This window comes from Carassius gibelio, chromosome A14 (genome assembly GCF_023724105.1).
Source record: "Carassius gibelio isolate Cgi1373 ecotype wild population from Czech Republic chromosome A14, carGib1.2-hapl.c, whole genome shotgun sequence".
Classification (NCBI taxonomy): Eukaryota; Metazoa; Chordata; class Actinopteri; order Cypriniformes; family Cyprinidae; genus Carassius; species Carassius gibelio.
Window position 1 is genome coordinate 16,341,008 of NC_068384.1, and position 15,097 is coordinate 16,356,104.

Here is a 15,097-nt window from a genome sequence, read left to right on the forward strand (position 1 = left end):
AAGAGCATATGCTGGTAATTAGCAAATCCAGTCTCACAAGCATCATGATTGCAAAGGGAGTTAATTAAAACATAGTCTGTTTGCATGAGTTTTGTGCTAGACAAAAAATCCTACCCTAATCTATTTCATCATATTTTATACATTATCATTTGTGGACCAGATGCGTAATTTTTTTCAAACAGGAAGGTGTTGTGGGAAATATAGAAAGCGTCTTTATTTAAATAACCAACAGCCTTTAGCTTACGTTGCAGCTATGCACCTTGATTTGCTACTTGCAATTTCTAGTCAAAGGGAGATGATGTTTGCATTCAGGAGGGTGTTTATGTGAAAAAAAATTATCAATATCTCTTATGCATTTTTAAGTGAATGCTAGCTCGAGGCCTCACTTACAGGACCAAAACCTCCGTCAACATTGAAGGGCACATGTCACTTCAATATTCACATTTTCAGTCAACTGATATGAGTTTTCACTTCTTGAATTATTATATTTTTAATTAATCCTAATCCTGAATATGCACTTTAGTTACACTGATGATTACAGACCATCGTTGACTATTAGATTAGTGTTTACTGGAAATCCCTGTTTACTTAAAACTCGGAGAGGAATTGCAAGCGAGTCCCAAACCATTCATCAACAAATCCCTCAGTTGTTCAAAGCATTGCTGAGCATGAGTGAGTGTGCAAGTCAATGCATGCTTTTATGTACAATAGCAATGATTTTCTATTAGGAATTCACACTGCTGAAACTTATAACACTCTCTCCTGCCATCTTAAGAGCAATCTATTCATTTTCAGAAGGCCCATGTTTCATTATCTCTCCACTGAGACTGACCTGAGTTTAGACTTGATTAGGTGATTGATCTGTCAGCTCTGACTGCCTTAGAAAAGGTCAATATGTGACATGAAATCTGATGCATTTTTATTAATTGTACCACATGCAGTCACTACACACACATAGACACACACGCGCGCGCGCAAACTTCCTGCCTGGTTCCGCTCCATCCTGGTTGTGTGTGTAAGATCAGCGTATGAGTGCTGTCTAGCTGATGATTATCCCTACAGGATGCAGGAGAGCTATACACACACACAGACAGTCTCTCTCTTTCTGACACATACACACTGGCTGAAATAAACATTGCACACAAACACATGCATACTTTCGTACAACAAAGAGAAAGGATTACTGTAAAAAAAAAAAAACTTGGCCTTTTCTTTTTTTCAAAGGCATTTTGCTTGTGTGAAATCAATATTATTTACTCAATTACTCTTGGAGGTATTGACGTTCACATCCCTTGATAACTGTGTTTGTAGTTTTTCAGTGTTATACACTTTCTGAAATATGTCTTTAACCTATGTAGAATGAAATATAGATCCTCTAGTTGTGGAAAATCAAACCAAGTTGTACTGCAAATACACTGCAAAAAAAAAAAAAAAAGATAAACACATTTTCTTAATCACCATCTTTATCTTGTGCTCCAGTAATATATCTATACCTCTTTTAAATAAGAAAACATTTGAAGTGAAAGGGCATATACGTGCATATTTATCAATTTATTTTTAATGAATTTCATTATTTCCATATGTATCTTTTGATATATATATCTCAAATAATTGCATTTTGATAGTGTATTTTCAAAAATGTTTTCATAACATTTAAACACTCAAAATGCAAAAATGCAATTGATCCTCCTTTGGAAGGTGTTGAGGTTTCATGTTGACCTAAAGCATCCTCATAAAATGTATTATTACATATTTAATTTTTTTGCTGTATAGGTAACAATCTTTTCATAAATCAGAGACCATTTAGGTGTTTAGCAGAATATATTACTTTTTAGAATGCATTACTTCAGGAGCATAAGCCATTAAACAAAAGATAAGAAGAGAGAGAAATGTTATTAATAAGTGTGTGTGTATGTGTCAGAATACATCATGATGGGTCTTCACCATTCGCACTGTGCCGTGCTGTTAAATCCTCGCAAGACTGTATCACAGAGAAGTCTTTCTTTACTGGGTTTAAACCCAGTCTATAATTAGCTCCATCCTATCTCTGACTCTTCAGTACTGCTGTCAGTTGCTCAGCAGCTTAAAGTGACTGCAAGAATGGAGAAGAAATGTTTAAAGAAATTGTTCAACCAAATACAAACATTTGTCATCATTTACTCACCCTCATGTCTTTCCATATGTCTAGTGTAGATAACTTACATTCTTCTGTGCAACGCAGGGGTGGTTTTTGAAGAATATCCTGACTTCTATTCATTATAACGAAAGTAAATGTGGACTGGAGCTGTCAAGCTTCAAAAAAAGCACCATAAAGATAAATGTACTGAAGTCCAGAATGACTTTTATTGTGCATTTCTGTAATTTAATAGCTTTTAGCTTTCAAGTCCTGGGAAAAAAATGCTAAAATGAAATCTCAGGTCAAGGGTATTCCAGTGAAGTTTCAAGAGCTGTGAAAAAGCCATGCGCATGTCATCCAGCCAGAATATTTTGTGACAGAAATAAATAACAAATTCTATATAATCTAAACAGTCTCCAAACAGTGTTTTTATTGTTAACTAAAGCTTAAACTATTCAAATTTGTTTTCAGTAATTGAAATAATACTAAAAGAAAAGAAAATATAAAAGTTAGATTAAGAAAACGTTTGAAAATGAATGAAACATTGATGAAATTTTGCCTTGGCAAGAAACTGAAGTCATTTTAAAGTGTACTAAGTAAATCTGTGCTCTCAGTTCAGTTTCTCAAGTTTCTCAATGGTTAAGTACAGAGAGAGACAGTAGGATGATGATTACTTTCTATGGTAGGGCGGCGTCAGCTGCGATGATCATTGTAACCAATTATGATGGTCATTCAGCTGAATGATCTGATGTTTGTTGATGAGAAGACAAACATGTTGTGGCTGCAGGTTACTGAAGCATGCATATACCACAGATAAGAGACTACACTCACACACATTAACAAGGCACTTTATTGTATCATACATCATAGTAGCTTGGCCCCACATCCTGATCTTGAAGAGATAACTGTAAATGTTAAATATACAGCGTTACAGCTGGATGAATTCAGAAGGATAGAGCATTTTGTCATGAATTCATGGTCTGTGTGTGAGTGTGTTGGACGTTATCTGTATCCATTCTGCCTTTATGGAGGTGAGTCACATGGAAATGTTATTGCGCTGCATCACATGTTCCAGTTTGTTGTGAGCTCAAATATTTTAGACTTGAAATAATCCATATAACATCATATATTAGTATTTATTTTAGTGTTATTGGTAACAAATTGCAAATTTTGAAATTTGACTTCTAGTCTCTTGCGATTCTCAAGTATAGGTTATTTGTACTGTTATTTGACTAGTATTTGTTGTTAGTAACAGTTTTAAACTTCAAGTTTCAGTCAAGCATAGCATTTTATTCTACCATGATAAACCACTAATAAAAGTAAAAGTAGGCCCAATATTGTTCCTTGTGGTAATGAAATGGCTATTAACTTTACCTCTAAGGCTACTATCTACATAATAGTTACCAATAAATTAAAATGCAAACTAGTAGATTGGATTGGAATAGTTGAGATTCAACAGTAAAATTAAATTGATTTCTATCATAACAATATTTATACATGAATTCACTCATTCATTAATTTTCCTCAGAATATAAGCGTATTGAATAGTGTCATATTTTTATGCAGTATTATAAAGGTCTCTTGTTTGATTCCAACATCTCTGACTCCCATTTATGATCGAGTTTAAATGAGATATTTTTGTATTATTTATATATATAATATATTTATAATAAAGTAATAGTATTAGTTATTACTTGCTGATATACCAGGCCATGACGGTAAAATAACTGTTTTTATTCGTCTTTGTTTCTGTTAGTTATGCTTATGATTAAATGTAATCGAGTTTGACATCGATGAGCGTAAGTGATGAAGAGAGGCACAACTCTGATAGTAATCACGGCGGCGCGAGACAGTCCAGACTACGGCCTGGCGCTCCCGGGCTCCGGTCCAGATCGCCACTTCATCATTGGAAATATGGAAATGTGGCCCCAGCAGGACTCAATTTGAGTAATCCAATACATCCAGAGCGCCTCTCTCCGCCCCCTTCCCTTGTGTCTGACTTTGAGGAACTTCACGTTGGGAAGCCGTTTGCGCCAACGAGCCGGAGCTACACGCGCGCGCGGTTTCTCTTTGAGTTTGTCGCGTCAAAACATTTATTTGTCGAAGACCGTAAACGGGATGCGGTGACACATAGCGGCAGAACGCCCATTTTAGTCGCAAAAGCGTCGAAAACTTGTTCCATTTGGGGGAAAACCTGATTATTCATTGCGTAAAGCGCCTGAAGGCGAATGGAGCTGAAGGGATTTTTCTCGCTCCGCGCGGGACTGATGTATGATCTCCAGTGAAAGATGTGGAAAGATGAATATGAAGTGCATTTCGACCTTCTTCTGGGACTTCTGTAAGTTTTGTTGTCTCTAGCTTTTGTTTCTTCTACACAGTGTATATCGCTTTAAAAGACCTTCAACTGACGCAAATAGACTTAAAAAAAATAGAAATTGAGTTTGAATTTGTGTCATTAAGTGTTGACCTAAGTTTTTTTCTTGTGCTATGTGAAATTTATTACGGGACGTTACTGAAGCTAAAAGTATTGGGTTTTCTTTTTTTCTGGGGGACATCTCGCCCCTTTGGTCTTCTCTGAACACATCTGTTGGCTGTTTATCCCGTCTATGGGACACTCTTTGAATATTTTAGTGGTGACCGGGAATAGTTTCACGGTTTTACTCCAATTTGTTAGCGTATATTTATTTTTGAAACAATATTATTATTATTTATTTTATTATTATTATTATTATTATTATTATTATTATTATTATTATTATTAAGTCCTTGAAGTCTTAAAATAAGCTCTTGAACAGTTCCACCAGTATCTATCAGGAAAAAAAGATACAGTTCATTTAAGACAGTGACCTTTTGTGACAACATGCCCCACTTGGGGGACCAGCTGTTAGCCAATCAGAGGCATTTCAAGTACAATCGTAAAACAGTAACAAAACAGGAAAAAATTTGAAAGGATACAACCCAACAAATACATAAACTATATAAAACTAGTGTTTTTCCAGCAAATATTATAATTGATTATTTGCATAAAATCACAACCTGTAAAGACATGTGACAACTTGTTGGAATAAAAATGCTACAGTCTGCCCTTACCTGACATGTGTGATGGGGGGGGGGGGGTCTGAATTGATGCCAGTGTGGTTTTATTGTATTCAATTGTTACTCAAAGTTTGTACAAAAGTAGCCAAATGAATTCTTGTCCTATGGACTTCCATAGTATTGACAAAAAATACTATGGATGTCAATGGGACCCAAAATTATCTGTTTACCAACACTCTTCAAAATAGCTCATTTTGGGTTCCACAGAAGAAAGAAATGCAAACAGGTTTGGAATGATGTGAGGGTGAGTAAATGATGACAGAATTAGAATTTTTGGGTGAACTATACCTTTTAATCTCTTCCCTCATCAAATGGGTTTGGATAAAATACATAGCCTAAAGGTCTATTTAGTGTGAGCTTGTGTTTGGTTGGATAAATTCCCATCTTAACCAGAATGTTTTCATTGCACGTTCTGATGCATAATGCATTTCTGTCTGACCCTGCTGGTTTGATGTATTTCAGTAAGACAATACACACACACACACTCACAAAGTGGGATTTTTGATTTGGCTAATTGACAAGATGCAGGAACTCATTCACACCTCGCTCTGTTCACCCAACACACCCTCTTCAGTGGCATCAGAGCTGGCAGGGAGAGATGTTGGCATGTGAGTCACAGACAAGCAGTCTCATGTTTAATCTCCTGCCTTGCTCAGCAGCAGCGCAGGTCTACACAGAGACACGGCTGTTGGCTTCTTTGTAGGAATACTGTATATCAGTGCTGGCACATTAAGTCCTGTCATAGTCACTTATAATGTTTATCTACCCTCTAGAGCTGCTGTTAGCAGGACGTCCGGCTGTGATTTATTTTTAACTAATGAAATCACTTATGTGGAAGGTCTTTGTTGTTTAGGAATTAAACACCATTACAAAGAATACTTTGGTGGTCCCATGGTACAGTAATGGTATCATATGGTAATATTGTGGTACTTTTGACAGTGATATTAAATTATTATTATATTCATATAACATAATATGTCCAAAAATGTTTTAAATATGAAATAAAAACTATAATAAACACAAACAGTCAGTAAATAAATTTAATTATATTTATAAAAAAATAAAAAATAAATATATATATATATATATATATATATATATAGAGAGAGAGAGAGAGAGAGAGAGAGAGAGAGAGAGAGAGAGAGAGAGAGAGAGAGAGAGAGAGATTAACAAATAAAAAATACAATTGTATATGACAGATTGCATGTATATCATTCTAAATCAGTTTAGCCTAAATTGAAGTTTAATGGCTAGTTTTGGACCTGTTGGTTTACAATTATTAATACTTAAACTACTGTTCAAAATTTGGCGTTGATAAGACATTTTAATATTTTTGAAAAAGGTCTTTAATGTTCACCAAGGATGCATTTATTGCAGTAAATGCAGTAATATTGTGAAATATTATTAATATTTTAATATATTTTTAAAAATGTAATTTATTCATGTGATGGCAAATCGGTGTTGAACACAGATGTGCTGCCTAATATTGTTGTGGAAAATGATAACCCCCCCCCCCCCAGGATTCTTTAATGAATAGAAAGTTCAATAGAGCAGCATTTATTTGAAACAGAAATATTTTGTAACATTATAATTAGCTTTACTGTAATTTTATGCAATTTAATGCACTTTTGCTAAAAAGTACAAATTTTTTTTTAATCTTAATCCGCCATATGTTTGAATAGAAGTGCATTTTGCCCACAAATAATACAGTGTGTGTGTGTTTTCTGTGGTAGATCTTAATAAAAAAAAATTGTATACAAAATTAAATGATTATTTACTTTAATCTCATACAATCAATTATTTTCTATGATAGCTGTGATAGCTCAGTGGCTCCTGTAATCTTATACATCCTTGGCAATGTCCTACTTAGGTTCTTTTAGAAATCAATAATATTATTACTGTGCAATCTATTATTATTATCGATCACTGCAGTCCGGTGGCAGATGGAGATGTGTTGCTTTCCGATCAGGTTTTTTCAGTCATTATGTATACAGGACTAACATACAAAAGGCCAGCTGTTTTGACCCCTGACCACTGAAAGAGTATGTCCATGGCACTGAGAGTCTGGCGATCTAATACACACCTATCTCAGTGCAGATACGTGCTCACATACTGTAGGTGTGAGTCATACTTGTGATGATTCAGTGAGTGTTTTGATTCACAGGAAGGGGAAGGAGACGATTGTAAAATCTAAACTCAGAAGACATTTCCTCGTAGCTTTATGTTACGTCTTCATATATTACTGAAAGATAAGTTTAATAACACAGATCAATATGTGATCAATAAATAATCAGATATCATACCATATGTACTGTATATGCCAAATCTATTCTTATTCTCCAGAATTGTTAATCCACATCATTAAAATGTATTCTTTATAATTGTTCAATATTAACTGAATCTCAGTATCAAGCAACAGATGCGTCTACAAAAGTTTTTCAAACAAAAATCCGTACGGATCAGATATTTGCTTTTGATTAGTATCTATTCCAGATGTGACCATCCTAGATGCAGATGAGTTTGTTTCTTCATCGGAACAGATTTGGAAAAATTGAGCATTAGACCACTTGATCATCAATGGATCCTCTGCAGTGAATGGGTGCCGTCAGAATGATAGACTAACATCTGATAAATACATCACAGTAAATCACAAGTAATCCACACGACTCCAGCCCATCAGTTAAAGTCTTATGAAGAGATATCGATGATACCAGTTGTCTCTGTCGATATTCAAAACGATATTAGGCTCATTCTCCTATTAATGTATTAAATTATAATAATTATTATTATTTTTTTATTTGGCAGTCTATTATAATTCAGCTATCAAACTGCCCAGCTATTACACTTCAGCACCGCATTTCTCACACACGCACACACACACACACCCACACGTACACCGTGTACGCGCAAATGAGGATTAGAGCCTGTAGTCGGTGAAGGAGTCTCCATGCACAGACAGATGTAGGCCTACATCATCTGCAGATATAAGGTATTTCTTGCACTTTAACAAGTAATCTAAATGGCCAATATGTGCAATATTTTAAACGAACCCTCACTAACTGAGTTTAATGCCACAGTTATGTGAGAATGCATCTCATTCTTGTTTCTGCGGCGGTGCGTCGGTCTCATCATGAGGAGCGCTGTATGACTGATGCATCAGTTCAATTCAACTTTACTCCAAATACTGTATGTGAACTTACCTGTTTTGAATATTTTATATTTAACGTGTTCGTTTATGTCCAATATTAGTGTTTAACCATTGGACATTAAATGAAAGCTAGTATCAATTTTCACCATTGACTGATTTTGCAGAACATTTAGACTGATAACTTCCGTGCGCAGATGCGGCAAATTTGTCACAGGACGCGGGATAAGACAGTTGCGCCCGACAATATATGAACTAGCTGTTTAAAATACAGTATTTTTCTATTTAACGTTAGTTTATCAGTATGTTTGAAAGTATATTTTTTAGAATATTGGGGATTCCATAGGCTCTCTCTCGCGCACATGCATGGTTTAGAAACACCAAATAGTTCTGCTATGACAAAGAACTATGCTCCACCCAGGCACGATGATATCGTGTATCGTCGATCTCACGGGCTGACGATATGACGATTTGAAAAATGACCATGTCACCCAACACTTTGAAGAAGCAAACTCATCTAAATCTTGGATGGCCCGAGGGTGGGTGCATTATCAGCAAATTCTGAAATAATTTTGTGATCTCCTGATGAAATCGGGAATCATTCATCACCTTGATCTACTGCCCATCACACACTGCTCCTGTTACTTTGTTCTTCACTGTGCAATACTGCCTGCTTGACTGCTCACTTTGTGCCATGTGGGATTTGTCAGGGCTTTTCTAGGGCATTATGGGTAATGCTGATGAAGGGGCCATCTGCTTGGGAGGGACACAAATTACACCCTCTTTCTCTTTCCCGGAACACCAGGTTCTACTGGCGCCATGGCAACCAACACATTACCGTTCCTTATTGAGTTTGGAGCTAATGCAGTTGTGCTAATCAAATTATGCAAAACAAATTTGAATGGACTCATCCACAATGAAAATGACAGCCAGAATTTATTCAGAAGGCTGCGGACACGCATCAAGACTAAACTGTTGACCTGTAAACTGTTGCCATCTGTATTTGCAGTGTGTTTCTCTTCATGTCTGCTTACAGAGTGATGACAGCATTGTTTTAATTTGTCCTCTGCAATTCATTTGGCCAAGGTTGCATTTATTTGTAATATTGTGAAATATTATAACATTTTAAACGAATTATTTTGATGTTTTTATATTTTAAAAATATAAATTATTATTCCCGTTATGCAAAGCTGAATTTTCAGCATCATTCCTTCAGTCTTCTGTGTCACATAATCCTTCGGAAATCATTATAAAATGCTGGTTTGCTAAAACTTACACATCTTATATAAATATCCCATAAGAAAAGTACCCAAAAGCCTAAATTATAGTAGATATTCAGGCAACCCAATGAAAATATGTAGTTTTGAACATTCCTAAAATATTTATAATTACAATAAAACAACCCAAGGCACATTCATTTATGCACAGTTTTACCATAACCAGACAGAAGATCATAAATAAATCATATGAAAAGCTTTGGAGTCTCTCACTTCAGTAATGGCGTGCTTGAGTCACGCAGGTTCTGTCCTCTCTGGAGCTCAGCATTCGAAACGAAAACTCCTCATCCCAAATTACAGCGTCATTTAAAGAACATCCTAATGAGCCCCTTGCCTCCATTGCAGTAATTGTACACATCGAGATTTTAATTAGTTGAATTAGATGTGCCGTTTCTTGGCGGGAAAAAAAGATTGTGTTTCTCTCAAGATGCTCTTTGCCACCCATGAGCTAAAAGCTAATTCAGTGGCATGAATTGCAGGAGCATTTTAATGGACTTAGATTGGATGCTTTTATCAATAGCCTAAATTTGAACATACGTGTATGATAGTTTTTTAGGATTAGCTAATATCATAAAACTAGTGTAACATATGGAATGTTGGAAAAAGCAGATCCAACCTGATTGAGTTGAGTTGGTTCGCCATTGGTTTACCATCTCTAGACAGTTAAACCAAGATGGTCTGGCATGTTGACCTTGGTCTCAACAGCTAGTATTTAAATCATCTATAATGACCATAAACAGCTAGATATAAACCATCTAAAACAGTGTTTCTCATCTAGGGGGCTCAGCAAGGAGGGCTTTTGTTTTAATTAAATATATATTTTAGGATTATTGTTGTTGTTGTAAATAAAACAATCTAATTTAAGATGCTAAAAAAATCAATAATCAAGCTTCAAACCTATTTTTCCCCCGTTAATAACTATTGGTTTTATCTAAGGAAATACAGTTCTTGAAATGTCTGGAATCACAAAATGAACTGTGGTTAATTAATTTACCTTTATCAACCCTTCCAGTTTCTGTCATTAAAATATTATACCTAATACATATGTTATAATTATAGTTCTAATAATGTTATGTAGTAGGAGTGGAAGAAAACTATTGATTCTCTGATGCATCATGATTCTGAATATATTTGGAAGACTTCAGGATCTCTAAACGCTGTTATGATGTGAAACGAATGTAAACACATTCAGTTATGAATTAAGGACCGGACAAAATATCTGATGTTAAAATAGATCTGTGCATTAGTGCAAATGTACTGTCTATTAGTAATAATCAAACAGCACCCTTCTGAGAAAAATCTTTCAGTGTCCTCATCTGTGAAAATCTCCTTTTGTTTATTGCTTGTGATGTGTTTCTTTGTTTCTTTTGTTTTAATGTGTTCCTTTTATTACTTCATATTTGCTTATAATTTTAAAGCCATATTTAGTTGGATTTGAAATCCCAGAAATCAGAATTTGGATTCCCACCGCATTTTTTAGTTGGCCTCGAATATTATGTTGGACAGGGGGGGTCTTTCAGTCAAAAAAGTTGAGAAACACTGATCCAAAACCATCTTTCATCTACCATCTTGGTTCTGGCTATATTTTCCATCTGGACATTGATGTTTTTTTGTTTCTGCAGTGATGCTAGCCTCACAGATGTGCTGTGTGACTCGGATTCTGAGTTGGGCAGTGTGGACACGCTGGAGAGAGGAAGCACGGATACTCTCGCCAACGGCTGCCGCGTCGACGCAGATGCTGCCAAACGATTGGCTAAGCGACTATTTTATCTGGAGGGCTTCAAGCGCTGTGACGTGGCTCGACACCTGGGCAAGAAGTGAGCGTTTGTGTGTGAATGAGCGTATTATATGGGAAAGGAAGTGGAATAAAACTCTTTTCATTTATGCCCACAATCCCTCTCTTCCTTGTCTCTTTCTCATGCAGTAATGAATTCAGCCAGTTGGTGGCATCGGAGTACCTGAGCTTCTTTGATTTCACAGGGTTGTCATTAGACAGAGCGCTGAGGTGAGAACAGTTCAACCATAAAATAAAACCAAGATTGTTAGTGACTTGAACAGTGCAAAAACTGATCCCAACTGAAAGCAAAATAGCAAATGTACCAACAAAATCACAGCCAGACTGAACATATTCGATGTGTAATATACAGCTACGTTGATCAGGAATTTGGTCCAATAAGATTTCAGTGTGGACGAGTCAAAAATGTAATAAAAACTTTATTTTTTCATGCTGAGCTTGATTAGGACAGTTTCACAATTCCAAGTGTTGTTGAACAGAAAGGTTTTACAAGCACTTGAAATATGTAGCAGCTTCATTGTTTCTTTGTATTATTTCTGTGGTTTAGCTGCAACAAGAGGAAGAAGCTTATTTTAGATTAAATACTCACGTATGTCACATATTTATGTCTCAGTTCCACAAATACCCCTGAAACTGGAAGAAGTTAAGCATGCCATTACTGAAATACCTGCATTGCAAGAAGAGGAGGAACTAAGCGCAGTTGCACAATGTGGTTAAAAATATTTCAGTCCTGGACTAACAGTAGTTCTCTGGATAGAACGATAATTATCCCAGACAGACAGAGTGGAAGCTCTGATTCAGTCTAGACTCAACTTACTGGCACGAAACACACTCTGTGCAAGTACATAGACATGCATTTGGGAACGTAACATGCCCCAACCATTTTCCTTAACTTGTTGTCAACAAAAGAGAAGCTTTAAGGGCTCTCTGCTGTTTTCCACCAAAAAATGCATTAATAATGATTATTGTTATTAATGTTACAGTTTTATTGTCAAATTGGTATATTATTGTGCAGTCCTACACACAATCACAGAAAAACCTTGAGCTTTAAAACCAATTGAATTTTAGATTATTCATAATTTATATCAGAAAAATACCAAATAGATTTTTTCCCCCTTAATATTGTCCTAAAATGAGCTTAAATTTAGCTATGCAAGCTCAAATTCATCTATTGTTGCTTTCTTGAAAGAGAAAATCATCATGATTGTCTTCATGTTCTCTGCTTGCAGGAACTTCCTGAAGGCGTTTCCTCTGATGGGAGAGACACAGGAGAGAGAACGTGTGCTGGTGCACTTCTCCAAACGCTTCTGCTACTGTAACCCAGAAGCCCTCACCTCAGAGGGCAAGTGCATTTCTCTAGATTTAGCTTCTGCTATGTAGTTCAAATTTTATGATGGCAGCTCATGATGTATTTCAATGAACATTTAAGTTATTTTTTTTTCTACTTTAACACTAGTAAGCTGTCTACTGCATGCATAGACATCTGAATTGTAAGACTGCATCTTCACTGAAATGGAACCTCAAAAATGACTTATTTAGAACATTTGTTTAATGTTACCATGTTGCTAGGCTAGCAAATGGTGCTAATGATGCTTTAAATATCCTGTGGTGTGTAGCTACTATGCAGCTCGTTTGGTTTTGAAACAGTGTTGTAGTTAAATACATCATCTATAGAATATATGATTTCTTATTAACTCTTTTTTTCCTAACTCTTTTTTTTTTAATAGATGGTGCTCACACACTTACCTGCGCACTAATGCTTCTTAACACAGACCTGCATGGACACGTATGTATTTGACTCTTCTCTATGTTGTTGAATCCAAACATGTCTGACACTAACAAGTTTAGTTACTGCAGTAACTGGATCTACTAGCAATTACTCTTCAATCTAATTGCAGAAACAAATATTAGAGTGATCTGGAAACAAACCACCTTCAGTCCTGTCTTATATTTCTAGATTCTGTATTCACACCAAAAAGGTAATCAGGACCATGATGTTAAGTATTAATTTTTTTTCAGTAATATATGGCTGGCTGGACACTATGTAACATATTAAATGTCTAGTGGTCATTATACAGAAATATTTGACTGAAGAAGGCCACGATTGCCCATTTATAAACACATTTTCAAGAAAGTATTGTAAGAAGAGTTATATATTTTTTAAAGTGCATTTAATATAAAATACAGTATATATATATTTGAAGATGATGTTAATAAACAGTTATCAGCAACTAAACTGAAAAGCTCTTTTGCTCCCCATATGCACTTCATAATTTCATTTTCCTTAACAAACCTCTTGTTTTTGTGTTTTTCTAAGTAATATTACAGTTCTCTGTGACTTTGACCTAAACATGCCTCTCTCTCTCCATTTCCACTTACTCATTTTGCGGCAGGTGGTAAGTGCTTCGCTCTCCTCCTCTCTTCTTCGTGTTTTTCTTATCTTTTAATGTGTTTTCAGCATGTTGTCATCGATCATTTGTGGAATATTACTCATCTAAAGTGTCTCTGTGGTAGGAGGATTCAAACAGACTGAGATATTGATGTGTATTGGAATGTTTTTAGGGCACAAAGGTCTGGTTTGATACTGCCATCTGCTGACAGCTTTGTCAACTGCATAGAGTTAAGAAATAACTGTTGTGGTTCTGAATATAGCTTGTTTTTTATTTCTTTTATTTGATTTCTGTATTGTTGCATTTGCTTTTGTTTTGTAATTCAATATGGTGATGTATATTTACAAAAGACTGCCATGATGTGACCATATATTCTGCCAAAATACTATACTAAATACTAAACTACAGTTTTTGTTATTGCTGTAAACCATAATAAATTGTCCTTTCATAAGTCAAGGATCATTATTAATATCGCTCATGGATGTGAAAAGCATGATTTGTGCTACAGACATGAGTGATGGCTCAAATAGTTGAGCAAATGTTTCTTATTACTTTTCGAAGTAATCAGACTTTTTTTTCTGGCAAATGATAAAAGGGATGAAAAATTTGCATAGACTTTCACTGAAATAGGTCACAAGTCATATTAAGAAACTAGCATAGAGTACATTAATACTCAGTTTTTTTAGCAGCTTTGGTTCTGGAAGTATTTATTTCCATTTTTCTTTTCTAATAGGGATCCACACAGACACACACACACACACACACACACACACACACACACACACTCAGTGCATACCAACATCCTGGCAAGTGCATTCAACCATTTATTATTGCGGTGGTGACTTGCATGTCAAAGCATGACATAGATTGAAAATATAATTTATTTATTTTTTTTTTCTTCACTAAGTGCCAAACATTTCTGACAAATCTTATTTTGGCAATTGTTATTGTCTGGCATTTTTCAGACATGCTTTTGCTCTTTTCTAATGTAGGTAAATGCAAGGATCTGTGTGTTTGGAGTGTGTTTTTTAACTTTAATTTTACTAAATATGGTAAAACGATGTTGTCAGGGCAATGATAATAGAGACACACAGGAAACAAATATGATATATAAGCAGCATTTTTTTTTCAGTTTTTCCCAATCTTTAAATAAATGTTGAGAAGTGGATTCTGTGGATCAAACAGCCCTCAAGCCTTTTCCTCAATTTTGATTCACAGTCACAGTTTTTAATCATGTCACTGAATATATTAACAATTATAAAGAAAAATGTCTCAATG

At 35.4% G+C, this 15,097-nt stretch overlaps 1 protein-coding gene across 5 annotated transcripts in view; it reads left to right on the forward strand.

The window, feature by feature from the left end:
- Window positions 1-15,097, forward strand: part of LOC128027664 (PH and SEC7 domain-containing protein 2-like) — a 43,458-nt gene that overhangs the window by 18,237 nt on the left and 10,124 nt on the right. For 3 of the 5 annotated variants that reach the window (XM_052615459.1, XM_052615458.1, XM_052615460.1), the window contains 4 exons: window positions 11,257-11,451; window positions 11,559-11,639; window positions 12,659-12,771; window positions 13,157-13,217. In XM_052615459.1, the coding sequence (XP_052471419.1) occupies window positions 11,257-11,451; window positions 11,559-11,639; window positions 12,659-12,771; window positions 13,157-13,217 (450 nt within the window). Of the gene's footprint in view, window positions 1-3,943; window positions 4,455-11,256; window positions 11,452-11,558; window positions 11,640-12,658; window positions 12,772-13,156; window positions 13,218-15,097 lie in introns of those variants that run through there. The other 2 variants (XM_052615462.1, XM_052615461.1) reach the window with 2 other exon arrangements.